This window comes from Trichechus manatus, unplaced genomic scaffold (genome assembly GCF_000243295.1).
Source record: "Trichechus manatus latirostris isolate Lorelei unplaced genomic scaffold, TriManLat1.0 scaffold00016, whole genome shotgun sequence".
Classification (NCBI taxonomy): Eukaryota; Metazoa; Chordata; class Mammalia; order Sirenia; family Trichechidae; genus Trichechus; species Trichechus manatus.
In genome coordinates, this window is record NW_004443952.1 from 25829365 (window position 1) to 25843915 (window position 14551).

Below are 14551 nucleotides of genomic sequence, written 5' to 3' on the forward strand. Positions count from 1 at the left end.
GTTTGGATGAAGAACAGGGCCCCCCAGCTAGAAGAGGCTATGGGTAGTGAATTGACTCTCACCTTTGGGGCTGAGGTCCAGGCCCTCCAAGTAGAAAGGACCACTGCGAAGTGCTATCTCCTGTAGGATGATCCCAAAGCTATAGATATCAGCCTTCTGCATGCCTATGGTTGGCAGGGGGTTCCCACTGAGCAGTTCTGGGGCAGTCCATAGCTTTTCTGAAAAGAGGGAACAGCTGGCCAGGTACCCAAAATAGGGCATTCTCATGCCCACCCAGGCTCATTCCCATAATGCTCCCTATATTACTGTTACCCCATATCCTTCTCCCACCCTCCCTAGGTAGAGATGATCAGGGCCACAGGAGCAGTATTAAAAAGTGGGTTATGGTGGGGGGGGGGAGAGGAGGACCTCACTGGCATAGAGGGCGTGGCTGTCATCAGGCTCAGCAGTAGATCGGAAGCTGGCCAGGCCATAGTCTGTGATTTTGAGCACAAAGCGACTATCCACCACACAGTTGGAGGACTTGAGACTCCCATGGGATGCAATAATGCTGTTGTGGAGAAAGGCCATGCCCTGCAGGATACAGATCAAGTCATGGGATTGGATCATATTTGCATTGGGATACCTCCTCTTCACAAAATGGGGATTAACTAGCTGTCTAAAGCTCTTGGGAACATAAAAACATAGTAAGCTGATCTTGGAAGGCATCCTTTGCACAGTTCCTACACAAGGAAGCAGGCACAATGGGAGAATCATCCCTCCCTGGTACCATAAGCAGTATATAGGCACACAGGCACCAGGGACAGGAGAAGTACTTAAGAGGATTGACAAGGGGAGCTGTCAGTTATTACCCTGAAAAGATCAGTCAATCTTCTGGGTAGTGAAGAAAACAGAAGTATGAGGGTGGATCCCAAGAATGATATAACAACCAGGTGGCCTCAAATGCATGGCCACTAATTAGGGAGACATGGCTTGAGACCCAATTATCAAGAGTAGCTAGATGCACCAAGGAAGACCAACTAGTTGTAAACACTAATGCATAACCATGGTAGTCGGGCAAGTCATGGTGTAGGAGGAATGTGATCTATTAGAGGGGATGAGAGGTCAAAGAGAACGTGGAAACAGTAAATTAGAAAAACCTACAGAATGGACAAAAGTAGGAGACAGCTACCAAGACAATATAGAAGCCTGAAACTTCTGGCCTGCTGGGGCCAGAGAGGAAAGAACCTTTGCCTATGAGGGCCTGTAGGACAGGTTCCAAGAGGACAGAGTGGTGCATCCAAAAATGAAACCCTGAGAGCCCACAAGTCAGTTCAGATGGGACAGAAAAGAGATGTAGTGTTCTATATGCTAACCAAAATCACCTATGTCTAAATGTTTAGCTCTGAACTTGAACTCTAGTCTCTGTGAACTCTTCCTTTTTATACGGTAAGCTCTTGGTATCAACAAAACCTTTGGAATCCCCAAATTTGTGAATACGGAAATGATTAGGCTTCTGGATTTTTCTAAATCACTTTTCCGTCAAATCATTTTTTTATTGAGTCATGTTTTTACTGTATTTACCATCACACCTCTAGTGAAGCACCACATCAGCTTTACCTATTATTTTATCTCTCACTTGATGGCAAACTTTCAAAAAAATTTTTTTAATAACTTCATGAGAATTAAGCAGAGAAACCAAAGCCAGCTTCAGGTGATGACATGAAGTGATCCACTAAGCTTTGCTCAATGGCTATGAGACTTGCTTGTCCAGCCCATGCAAGGTTCAAATTTATGCCTCAGAAAATCCACAGACTTATGGGTCACTTGAAAAAAGCTGAAACCTAGTATATTATATTGGAAAGTATCAAAGGTTTAGTATAATTTTCTTTAGTTTCTCTTTGTTTTACTAGTAAGTGTTCTTTTTTAAATTTCAATTTTTTTGAACAAAAGAGCAGATATGGCAAATATTGGTCAGAGAGTAAAATGATGAGAGGAAAAACAGCATATAAATATGTCTGGAGACTCCACGCATCTTTCCCTGTTAAGGGATTTTAATATAAACTCTTGGAGGTCAAAGAGATCATGGAGAAAGACGTGAGATAGAGTAGGAAGCCAAACATTTATAGGTATGGGACTCCCTGTGACATAAAACTCATCCCTCCCAATTATAAACCCCAGACCCCTTGTTTACCCATCATCACCTAACCATAGAAATAAAGGGAAATGGAGCAAACTGGATTTTCAGAGGACTAGAGAGAAAGCCCTGGTGGTGCAATGGTTAAGTGCTTGGCTGCTAACCAAAAGGTCAGCAGTTCGAACCCACCAGCCACACTGTGGGAGAAAGATACGGCAATGTGCTTCCTTAGAGATGTACAGCCTTGGAAACCCAATGGGGACAGTTATACTCGGTCCTACAGGGTCGCTATGTGTTGGAATTGACTCGATGGCAACAGGGTGGGGAGAAGGAGAGAAACCTTGAGCAAAGAAAGAAAGATGGAGGCATTTTAAAGTGGATAAACTTTTAAGGAGTAGAGAAGACTCACCTTAACAAGGTCATTAATAAGTGAATAACGGAACATCCAGTCCAAGTTGATGCTGTCATTTTCCAGAATATCCTGGTAAGTGACATGGAATAGAGAATGTGACTGCCCTAGCCCCACTACCTCCTGGCATCATATCATGTAACTTTGGGCCTATTCCCCCCCTCCCCCACTTCCCCCACTTCCCCCACTCATAATCTCCTCCACCTATCCCTCACCTGCAAGCTCCCACGAGGACAATACTCAGTAACGATGCAAATGTTGGGGGGGTCTATGCAGGCACCAATGAAGCGAGTGAGATGGTTGAATTGAACATCTCTCATCTAGCAGAAAAAAACAATGGGAAGAAAAGGAGAACTGAAGGAGCTAAAAATTAGATACAGAAATCTATCACTACATGAGAGGACCTTTCTCTTAGTTGTACCTACAGCTTAAAATCATTTATAAATAAGCCCATTGCCCTCCACACAATTTTCCTATTTCAAATTATTCTCCGTGCCTGTTTACCCCTTGCCCTCAACCCATACTCCATTACATACATGTTTGAGTTCAAACAGAACCTGCCGGGTCAGCTCAATACGCTTCTTATTCACATGTTTGATGGCAACAACATTTCCCTGATGGTAGGAGTGAAGGGGGAAAAGGAAAATTAATATCAGAAGGAGTTGCTGGGTGCTAAGAAATACTGGAGAACTGTGGGAGCATCCAGGAGCTCAGCTGGGCACAGAGAGAAGGAGGGGGATGAGGGGCAGAGTTTCATGGGCAGAGGTGGCAGATGGAGATGAGACAGGATGAAATGGTGGGGACCAGAAGAAGCAGATGACTGTTCACCTTGAAGTGACCGGTGTTGGCAAAGATCTGGTATTTCCCGTGGGCTGTCATGAGCGAGCCGTAACTGGATCCCCGCTGGGGCCAAGGGCAACATGGAGGCGGAAGGATGAAAGGAACATTAGATGATGGTGGTAGTGCAGGGGCTATCATTACAGGCCGATGTGCTGAGGAAGGTCCAAGGTAAGAAAGGACGGGAACTCAGAGGGAAACAAAGGGACAGCTGAGACAATGGCTCACCAGTGACAGTGTGAGGCGACTGCCTGCACCTTTATGATAACGCTCTGAATTTCCAAACTGCAGTTCTTCCCAGCGAATGCGCCACAACATGCTAGCCAGCTCCTTCTCCAGCATCAGTTTTCTGTAAGGACTACACACCTCAGTTGACTGGCAAGCCCAATCCTGCCACCCCATAAGCCAACATTTGGGGATGCAGGGCTTCCCTGTAGCTCCTGAAGCTGCAATAATTACCCCCGAGAGACAGGACTGAAAGATAAGGATGCATTCTCTATACAGCTGACACATGCCCTGTGCTCATTTATAAGCACAGAGGTCGAAAGTAAAAGTTATTTCTTAAAATGTCAGCATCCATAGAAAATTCATCTTTGACCTTCAACCCACTCAAAATCACTAGTTAGTATACTTATTCTAGAATTGAAAGCTAAACAAACACCTAGGCTAAAAGACAACTAAGAAGAAAGCCCAGAGAGGAAGATGTTGTTCGATCTAAGATACAACCACCAAATTAAGAGACCGGCTACCCCTAACCCTGGTTATAGGGACCACCTGGCCTCAGCCAGAAGTCTATGTAGCAATGGGGAGGTAGGGAGCAGGTCAGTGGAAAGCCCAGAACTCACCGGAAAATGAGGAAGCTGGACACCCCAAACATGATGAAGGTGATTCCTGTGCCCAGAGCCACTATTGCCAGAGTTGAAAGTGGAGCTAGAGTGGAGAGAGAGACCCTGAGAAAGATTGTGTGTGTGGAGCTGTAAGAATGGGAGGGTAGTGATGCTTAGGGTGCAGGGAGCAGACAGATTTCTCGAGGAAAAGAAGTCAGGAGGGAGTGATGCAGAAGAAGGTAAAAATATAGCTAAGAGTGGGGGAGCTGGTGAGGGTGGAGGTAAAAGAATGGAAAGTAAAAGGGAGGAAGGACTGCTCCCAGTCCCTGCACACACCCACTTTTATCACAGGATGGGTCATCCAAGTCAAAGGCACAGGGCGGGTTGTCCAAGGGGGGGGCCCCCTTCACCCATGGAATAGGCCATCCTGTCCACCAGATCTGCTTCTCGGCTCCTGAGTAGTGGGCTGCAGGCTGTGAGGAAGGAGAAAACTGGGCCCACAGGCCTTGCTCTCACCAACCTCCTCCCCCAAACCTCAGCTATTTTGCTGCTTTTCTGCCCAGCCCACCACTCACCCAGGATGCAGCTCCAGCAGAGAAAATATGCCCTTGCCCCTAGTACCTTTCAGTCTGTCCCCACCGGACCCTTGAAAGCTGGATTTGTAGGGCCCATTTTCTCTTCCCTGCCTCCTCCCCCATCACCTGAAATTCCCCAGAATCCAGGTCTCCCATGGCCCACAGGACAAAATCAGTCTCCCGGTCATTGTTCTTGTCCATAACAACCAGTCCAGTTACACCTAAGATAGAAAAGAGTACCCCTTACTTTGAGATCTACCCCTAGGCCCCTCTCCTGTCCCCACAATTCCTCCAATTAACCTCAGAGTCCGCCCCCCATCCCTGTTCCTGATATGTGTCCACCTCTGCCATGTTCTCTGACCCCACTAATGGTCCCACTTGACCCTAGCAGTTGTATCTTTCTTCTGCCCACTCCACTTCTGAGCCTGGTATCAGCCCTCTGGCCTCCATCTGACTCTCTTCATTACCGTGGTATCTTCGTCCCTGCATCTTCTCCACAACTCGAAGTCCATCTTCCCGGGTGCCTCCTTCCTGTATTGTCTCATTCAGGACTTCAGCATATAGCAGGATCCCATCGTAGAAGCAGCCAGCAATAAGGTTCATCTGGAGACGGCAACTTCAGTAGGGCTCTCCAAATGTCTTGAGAGGCCCCCTTCCCCAGCCCCCTTCTCCATCTCTGGGGTCTCCTCCTACCTCTTATCTCTTCCACTTTGCTTTCTTCCCTCCTCTCATCCTAAGGTGCCATCCCTACCTCACTGGTCCCTATGGCAGAAGGAAATATCCTAGATGGAAATACCTAAGTGGGGCTTGCTCCTAGGCCAAGGCTTGATGGTTAGGGAGGGGAGCCCTTCTTCTAAGCCTGGCCTGACTCTCAGGGAGAGAGAGATCTACTCACCAGGGAGGGTGCCAACTCCACACCAAAATCTTCACGGGCTCTCATTAGCAGACGATGCTGGAATTCCTGATACTCAGGATTTGGGGGTTCTCGGTAGGTGATTACCAATACTGTCTGTACCCACAGCACATGGAGGAGAGGGAGCAGCATTCAAGATGGGCATTGCGGGAGGAGAGGAGGCAGAATAGGGAAACTTGAGATGAAATATACATGGGTGAGTCTGAGGCTGAAAGAATACTTTGCTGAACTGTGTGTGTGTGCGCTTAATACATCCGGGGAGAGGGAGCGGCACTCCTCCATGAGAAGTAGATACGTCTGGTTCTGGGAAGATGTAGACTAGGAAATAGATGAAGTCAGTGCCATCCCCCAAACCCAGCCCACAATCTTCCTGAAGCCCCTCCTACCACCAGACCCTCCTGCCAGGCTACCACAGCTCTCACAGAGCCTCCAGCCCATCCTTTCTGGGCACCTGTTCCCTATCAAGGCCAAGGCTGATCAACAACTCCTCTCTAAGGTGTTAATTACTATTGATGTTATCAGTAAAACGTTTACATTTTCATTTGGGCAACCTGAACACAGTGCCTCAACCCAGTGATTAAAGAGAGTTCAGGCCCTCTGATGACTGGGGGAAATACTTTGAGACAGTGGTACCACCTGTGAAAGGCTGTCAGTTCGTCCGTGTAACATGTGTGGAACACCTACACAAGCAGCGCTGTGCTGCTTTCTGGAGTGGTCCTACAAGTCACTAAGTAACAGATATGTGTCACAGAGACACACACCATCACACGCCCACACACATTTCATAGACAGACAGATCACACATGTGATCTCAGTGGTGCACAAGTCACGGGTCTCTGTCCGTCACTGAAGTGCCCCGCCTGGCTCCCACTACCCTCATGCATCTTCCCTTCCTTAGTCAAGGGACCTACCAGCCTCTGCCTCAGGTCTACACAATCACTGAAACCAGCCTCTGCCTGGGACACACAACGTTAGGGAAAGGTTTCCCTTTCATGTTTTGTGAAGTGTGACTTTGTGAAATGATAGATGAAAATCTAGTAATTTCTACCAGTTTTTTAAATTCCTGCCATATAAAGTACATGTAGATCACAGAGATACTAGATACATCATATGTGATTGACTATATATCCAATTCATCCCAGGTGGAAAATTAAGTCAGCCTGTAATATATATTTATTATATTAGACTCGGAGATCCTAGGTGGCTTAGACAGTTGACACACTCGGTTGCTAACTGAAAGGTTGGAGGTTCAAGTCCACCCAGAGGGTCCTTGAAAGAAAGTCCTGATGACCCAATTAAAAAAAAAACAGTCATTGAAAACTCTGTGGAGCACAGTTCTACTCTGACACACATGGGGCCGCCATGAGTCTTGACTTGATGGCAACTGGTTTGAATTTTTTAGTTTGTATTAGACTGGAGTTTGCTTCAAGATAAAATTATTCTTACTGACGCATTTGACTACTTGATTACAACTTCTAACACTCTCCCACTCTCAGGCAAAATAAATAGGGAGAGGAAGGGACTGAGGATAGGGTCAGAAGGGGTTCATTCAGTAACACTTGTTCCAAGAATAAAAGAAAAATAGAGTGGTAGGACATCGTTGATAAACAAGGTAAAAAGTCAGCAAGAGAGCTGGAAAAGATCAGGTTTAATACAATGTACATTTCAATAAAGCCCTATGAGAGGGTTTTTAGTGCTTCTTTAACACTTAGTAATTCTCTAGGAGCCCTGGTGGCACAGTGGTTAAGCACTCAGCTGCTAACAGAAAGGTCGGCAGTTTGAACCCACCAGCTGATCCGTGGGAGAAAGATGTAGCAGTCTGCTTCCATAAAGATTACAGCCTTGGACATTCTTCGGGCAGTTCTACTCTGTCCTGTAGGGTCGCTATGAGTCAGAATGGACTGGATGGTGACTGGCTTTGATTCTCCAGGTTGGCTTGTTTGCTAGACTACAGACTCTCAAATTTTTGGTCTCAGGACCCCTTTATATGCTTAAAAATTAGTGAGGACTCCAAAGAGCTTTTGTTTATGTGGATTATATCTATTACTATTTACTATATTGGAAATTAAAACTGAAAAAGTTCTAAAACACAAGAATACACAAGCACACCTTCCATTATCGGTCAGAGCGATGATGTCATCACATGTCACATGGCCTCTGGAAAACTCCACTGTAGAATCATGAAAGGAGAGTGACCAAGGCAAGTAACATCTTAGTATTATTTTTTAAATAGTTTTGACCTCATGGTCTCCTAAAAGAATTCCAGAGATCCCCAGGATCCCAAGACCACACTTTGAAAAAACTGCTATGCTAGATTCTGTTTTGCTGTGGATACTAGCAATTGAAAAAATAAAAATAAAAACCCTCCAGAGTTTGTGTGCTTGCCCAGTGGCTAGCCAGAAGGTGGCAAAGGTATGTAATTGTCCCATTTCACGGCGGATCCCATGTGAAAAACAAACAAGCAAAGGCTGCCAAAAATAGGTTCACCAGTGGGTGGCCAGCCTGGAAGCCAGGAGTGCACCTAGGTGAAGTACACTGGTGGAGCCACCCGCCGCTGCTGAGCCAGCCACAAGGAGGCTGGCTCAGGCAGGAGGCACTGTCAACAGTGGCCTAAATTGACAAAAAAAAAAAAAGATCTCCAAGAAGAGATTCTGCCTTACACAACACTTGGTTTAGTGCTTACTTCCATTCTTGCTGCTAATGTCCCCCACCTATAACCGATCTGGTGCTGGTCACCTAGGTTGTGACCTCTGCCTGGGTTTCTGAACTTCTAGTCCTCAGTTGCCTAGCCTGGGCCTCTGGATCCTTACAGTTGGTCATATGCTTATCTAGTTCCACTGTTATCTACTTATTCCTCCTCCTTCTGGCCAATCATCTTGGTTTATAGTGCCTGCCAGCTCTACTCCTGTCTAGATGAATTCCTAGTCCTGTCACCATCTCCCCAACACATACTTTAATTCAACAAGTATGTATTAAACACATACTATATGAGTCGGAATTGACTCAACAGCAACAGATTTGGATTTTTTTAGGTATGGAATATGGAGCTCTGGTGGCGCAGTGGTTAAGAACTCAGCTGCTAACCAAAAGGTCTGCAGTTTGAATCCACCAGCCCCTCCTTGGAAACTCTATGAGACAGTTTTGCTCTGTCCTATGGAGTTGCTATGAGTTGGAATCGACTCAACAGCAATGGTTTGGTTTTGGTTTATATGGAATACAGAGCCCTGCTGGTGCAGTGGTTAAGAACTCAGCTGTTAACCAAAAAGTCAGCAGTTTGAATCTACCAGCCGCTGTCTGGAAACCCTATGGGGCAGTTCTACTCTGTCTCACAGGGTTACTATGAGTTGGAATCAACTCGACGGCAACGGGCATATGGAATACAAAAATGAACATGGAATACAAAGATGAACATGATCTCTGCCCTTGAGCAGCTATGACCTAATGGAAAAGTCATATCAACACACTTCATTTCAGAGGCCCTTCCCCCAATAGCTAGTATCCAGCATGAGTCAGGACTTTTTCCTTGAGTGTGACACCCTCCTGGAAAAGCTTTGGGCATCTGTGTCAAAGCCTCCTCATCTCAATTGCCACTGGCCTGGTCTGGGATCCCAGTGGGACAGGTATCTCTGGGGTGAGGGATCTGCTCTTTAATCCGTGACTGGCACTAACCACCCAACTTCCCTCATCCCTTGTCCTACTTCAGCATTGGAAAAGAATGACAGTAGCTTTGCTAAAGGACACTTCATCACTCCCCTCCCCAAACCCTGCCCCAAAGCCTTGGTTTTCCCTTCAACATATTCTTGGCACAAGGCAAGATAAACATGGTGCTCCCTTGCTTACTAGATCATGTGTAGTGAGCAATTTCACTACAGATTAGTAAGTAAGCCCATGCTTACCTTGCTTACTGGGTCATCCACCACTGTCAGGGACTGTAAATTTGAAAAGAAGCTATGATTCTATAGGAAGGTGCTGTGGGGTTGGGAGAGAGACAGATGCCAGCCATACCTAGAAGCAGAATCTTTGATGTGGTGCAAAAATGTGAAACTGTTCACTACAAATGATCTGGTAAGCAAGGTAAGCAACATGCTTACCTTGCCTATTGGATAATCCACCCTTGCTTGGTGCCTATTCCCCTTCTCGTGTTGAAGCAAAAACTCCCTCTGTTTTTCTGTCTGAATAATGCCTAAAGTGAGTAGCAGAAGTGAGAATCAATTGATATAATTGATTGTTAGCTAACTAGATCCCTATTCCCCTTACCCCAAGTGCTGATGACCTTTGGCTGGCAGAAATTCTCCCACAAGAGAGTTTTTCCTTCCCAAAAAGAATACAGCCTAGAAGGCTGTGGAGGCCTCCCTTCTGGGAGGGTCATAGAGACCTTCCTTGACCACATTAGCTAGATAATTAGCTTGTTATTCTCTTCTCAAACCACTCTATTCTTTCTTGTTTCTTTTTAGTAGCACTTATCACAGTTTGTTCCTATGTTTGTATTTAGTTGCTTATGCGTGTATTGCCTGTCCATCCTACTAAATGAAAGCTCTAAAAGGGAAGAACTATATGTGTTATGTTCTCCACTATATACAGTGCCTAGCCAGTGACTGGGACATAATAGATGTTCAACAAATACTAGTAGAATGAGTCAATCTTCAAATGAATCAGTGAAGGAATAAACACTGACTGAATAATGTGGTAAATTCTATGATGGAGTTAAACACAAGAGTAGGAAACTCAGACCAACCTAAGGATTCAGGGATTGCTTCCTAGAAGAGTAAATAACTGGTCTGAGACTTCAAGAATTATGCAAGCATAACAGACAAAAGTGACAAGGTTGTCTTAGGCAAAATTTATAGCATAAACAGAAGCTGCCATTGCCCATGTTCAAGTGTGATACTCACAGACTCACACTCAGGCATGCAAACAGATATGTAATTCGCAGTCAGACATATACTAGTCAGTCACAACCAAATATATAATCACAGCTACATAAAACTTTACTCACTGCAGAAGAATGGCCACGCAAGTCCAGCCCTTACGCAAATCTATTAGAATCAAACAATCTCAGAGTTGAAAGGACATTAAGGTCATTCCATAAGCTACCTAAAATCCTTTGTGGCAAAAGGAGGGGTATGGATAGATAAATAAGAAACATAAATATAAGTTAATGAAAAATTGGTGGGAGAATCGGGGAATGCATCATAGGTATGATTTTGAGAAGCAAAGATGTGGGGTGAGGGAAGGAAGAACATTCCAGACAAAGGAGCAAAGAATGCAAAGCCCTGGGGCAGGAAGGCTCAGGGTTTCAAGGGATCTGAGAGAGGTATAGTCAGCTGAAGAACTTGCGATCAGGGGCATTAGGAGGTAAGATTGAACAAATGGGTTGGGACCAGATGGTAAAAGGTCTTAAATGTCACAACAAGGAGTCAGGACTTTATTCTGTAGGGAATGTCACTGAAGGTTTTGTGCGGAGAAGTGAAATGAGCAGAATCATTTCAGTTTTTCCTACAATTTTTTTTCTTTAAATCCATTTCTTTTCATTCCTACTACCATACATCACCTCACTCCTTTCTAACTTATTACCATTGGTCTCACTGTCTCTAGTACCCCCTCTTTAATCCAACCTGAATTCTGTCACTATGATTTTCACAAAAAACTTCAGGGACCCCAAATTCAAGTCCAAGTGTCTGAATCTTAGATTCAGTCCTCTCCTTAGCCTCTCCAATATTATTTCCTACATCTGCTTCAAATGAACTCTTCTTTCTTGTCAAGTAAGTATCTTCTCAGTCCCCCAAACATGACCATCCCTCTCTTTTTCTCTTTGCTCACGCTGGTTGGATTCCCTCTCCCACTCTGCCTATGAATATGACATCTATCTTTAAAGTCACAATAGAGCCTCGCTGCCTTTATAAAGCCTTCCTAAACCCAGCCCACAAAGGCTCTTCCTTCTCGGAGCCATATAAAGTTCTTAGCGTCTGTTCCAGGACACATAATCCTATCCTTTCTCATACTTGTATCTAACTGTGCCACAATCATGCCTCGCCTCTCCAGAAAGGATGGAAGCCTCCCAGGGGCTGGGACTGATCTTTTCCCGAACTTTTCTCCCCCATCATATAGCCTATTCCTGGCACTCCAGAATCTTTGGAGGTAGTCAGTCTTGGCAGACACACTGAGAGTCACACACATGGGGATATAAGAAAGGAGGACAGTAGACTGGGAAAGCCTCTGTTCATCTCACTCCTGTAGCTCAGAATTTTTGCCCTGTTCCTGGGTTCCTGTGGGGTTTTGAGAGAGACAAAGAGAGATAATCTCCAATGTAGCACCTCCTCCCCCTCCTCCTTCAGGTTTGGCTCAAATGATACCTGGAAGGCCTCTCTGAGCGCCTGGGCCTGTTCACGGGTGCAGTTGTCCTGCCAGGGCCGGCCTGTAGAGCGTGTGGGGCCCGCACGGAGACTCTCCCCAAAAACGTCCAGGTAAAAGAAGACATAATCCCCATTGGTCAGGTTCTCCCTCTGGGCCTGAAGCAGGATCTCATGAAGCATCTCCAGAGGGCCGCAGATATACACAACTGGGTACATGTACACGACAGAGAAGCACCCTGAGAAAGCATCCAGGTCCCCAAACAGTCCCCTCTCTGAGTCATCTCCATTTCCGTCTTAGCAGAAAAGAGTGCGCCCTAACCCATCAACCTCGCAGCAGATGCTCCCATCCCTCCCCCCTTGGGGCTCTGTCATACATACCCTGGGGCCATATAGACCATCTGGCAGAAGTCAGAGCCTGACTCCAGACCCCAGAGGAAGGGAACCACCACCCTCAAGCCCCTCCTTTTCCCACAGCCTTGCTTGCTGCTCACCACCCAGCCCTCCTCACTCCCCCATTCTCCTCTGCCTTTGCCTTGGCTCAAAGGCACTGACTGCTCAGTTTCTCTCAGTGTGAGCTTTACCTGTGTTTCCCAACCAAATCAGCTCAGCCCCCCAAGCCCATTTACAGAGTCCTCACTATTTTCACACCACCAAGGGGTCTTAGTACCCCAATCTGGGAAATCTCTGCTCACAGACAGGCGCACATATCAGAGGGGCCATCAACCACATTCACAACTCTAGGGTACTCCTACTGCTTCCCAAACTCAAAATCCCAAAATCTCACGTTCTCCCGATACAAGCTTCACTCCTCATGTCATCTCATTCCTTGTTTACATCTGCCACTCTGCCACGACGTCCATATCCCCTCCTCATAATGCCTTAGCCCTCTCACAGGTGCTCTGCCCACGTGGGCTTCTTGATCCCAACTCTCAGGTACAGATCCTCAATGCCTATCTCTACCTACAGTTTCCCAATACTGAGCTCCAGGGGCACAGCAACCCTCCTCCCCTGACCCTGAAACAGCCCAGGACCACACTCACTGCGCCCGTTGGCCCGGATGAAGTGGGTCGCCTGCTCAGGGCCCCCTGGCTCACGGGCGTACACCTGGTGCTGCACACTGAGGTTGCTGCCCTGCAGGGCCTCAAAGACGCCCTCGATGGTGAAGTAGTGAGGCCGGTCATCTGTTCGAGCATCCAGATACAGCAAGGCAGCACGGGCAGTCCAATTGAAGTGCCCGTGCAGTGTCACTACAAACTCACCCAGCTTGGGAGCAGAGGGGCCGGTGCGAACCAGGGTACGGTAATGTTCATTCTTAGCCGCAAAACCAGAGGCCACAGCGCCTGCAGTCAGCAGGGGAAGGCGCCAGTGGGAAGCAAAGCGGGCCACAGAGGCGGCAGGGTACACGCAACCAGGGCCCAACAGAAGGTCGGGGTCATGGTACAGCTTGAGGTCCACAGCTCGCAGTGGTGCCAGGTACTCAGAGCAGGCGCCATCTAGTTCAGAGCTGACAAACCGTAGGTCCACAGGCAGTGCCCGGCCCAGCGCCTCCACAGCTAATGCCACAGCAGGACCCACCCGCGGCCAGGCCCAGGCATAGCTCAGGTTGTGTTCTGGCAGCACCACTGCCAGCGTCAGGTTCCGCGGCCCGGGAGGACGCACCCCACCTGCCAGGGCTGCTACCAACAGCAGGAGTGATGGCAGTGCCATGGGGATGCAGAAGTAGCCCCACCACCCCCAGCACCTGGGGCCACTGTGGCCTACAGGGGAGGCAGAAGCACCACCTAGCCTGGCACCTGGGGAAGGGGGCCAGGAAGAGAAGTAAGGATAAGCTAAGTAAGCAGGGACACACAAAGTGCTGCGGACTGGGGAGAGGAGGGTGGGGTGGGAAGAAGCCTCAGGGGTGGGTAAGGAATGGATCTAGCAACCTAGGGCAAGGACTGAGGACTAGGCTGAGGACTCTGTACATACGACTCCACGACTCCGTACAAACGAGTAGGGTGGCAGGAGAAGGGAGGCACCAAGGGGGCCTATGAGTGGGATAGGGGCAGTGCGGGGTGAAGTAGCCTGATGAATCAAGCTGAGAAGAAAAAAGGGGATCTGAGGCTAGGATGGCGTGAGGTGGCGGGGGAGGCCGGTACAAAGAACTGACCTGGGGGGACCTCCCAGCCGAAGGGGCTGGGAGGGCAGGGAGCTGCGAAAAACAGAACCAAGGGAAGAAGGTGAGAAGGTGCCAGCGCCGCAGAAGGACAGGGACCATGGGCTGGCGGGGAGCGAAGCGAGGCCTGGGCCGAAGGGAGGGGAAGGCAGGGGTAAATCTCCCTGTGAAGGCTTCTCCCGAAGCTCCAGCTTGGACTAACGGGCCCTGGGCGCTGGTTCCATCCCGAGCTGCGGCGGCTCCGCCCGTGTCCTAGCTCCTCTGCTCTGCTCCTCCTGGGCCCGGCGGCCGGCGCTGCCCGGCGCTTTCTCCCGCCCCCCGCCCCCCGCCTGGGCCCCCGGGGACCTGAGCTCGAAGCAATTGTCA

General features: G+C 47.8%; 1 protein-coding gene across 3 annotated transcripts in view; it reads right to left on the reverse strand.

The window, feature by feature from the left end:
• The window catches only part of NPR2 (natriuretic peptide receptor 2), a 51933-nt gene that overhangs the window by 3954 nt on the left and 33428 nt on the right, over window positions 1-14551 (reverse strand). Inside the window, exons 1-14 of one of the 3 annotated variants that reach the window (XM_004372283.1) lie at window positions 13071-13737; window positions 12031-12236; window positions 5660-5773; window positions 5232-5367; window positions 4891-4985; window positions 4530-4662; window positions 4208-4292; window positions 3591-3711; window positions 3354-3428; window positions 3062-3139; window positions 2741-2845; window positions 2526-2597; window positions 414-573; window positions 63-218 (exon numbers count right to left, since the gene is read on the reverse strand). In XM_004372283.1, the coding sequence (XP_004372340.1) occupies window positions 63-218; window positions 414-573; window positions 2526-2597; window positions 2741-2845; window positions 3062-3139; window positions 3354-3428; window positions 3591-3711; window positions 4208-4292; window positions 4530-4662; window positions 4891-4985; window positions 5232-5367; window positions 5660-5773; window positions 12031-12236; window positions 13071-13737 (2203 nt within the window). Of the gene's footprint in view, window positions 1-62; window positions 219-413; window positions 574-2525; window positions 2598-2740; window positions 2846-3061; window positions 3140-3353; window positions 3429-3590; window positions 3721-4207; window positions 4293-4529; window positions 4663-4890; window positions 4986-5231; window positions 5368-5659; window positions 5774-12030; window positions 12237-13070; window positions 13738-14551 lie in introns of those variants that run through there. The other 2 variants (XM_023727522.1, XM_023727523.1) reach the window with 2 other exon arrangements.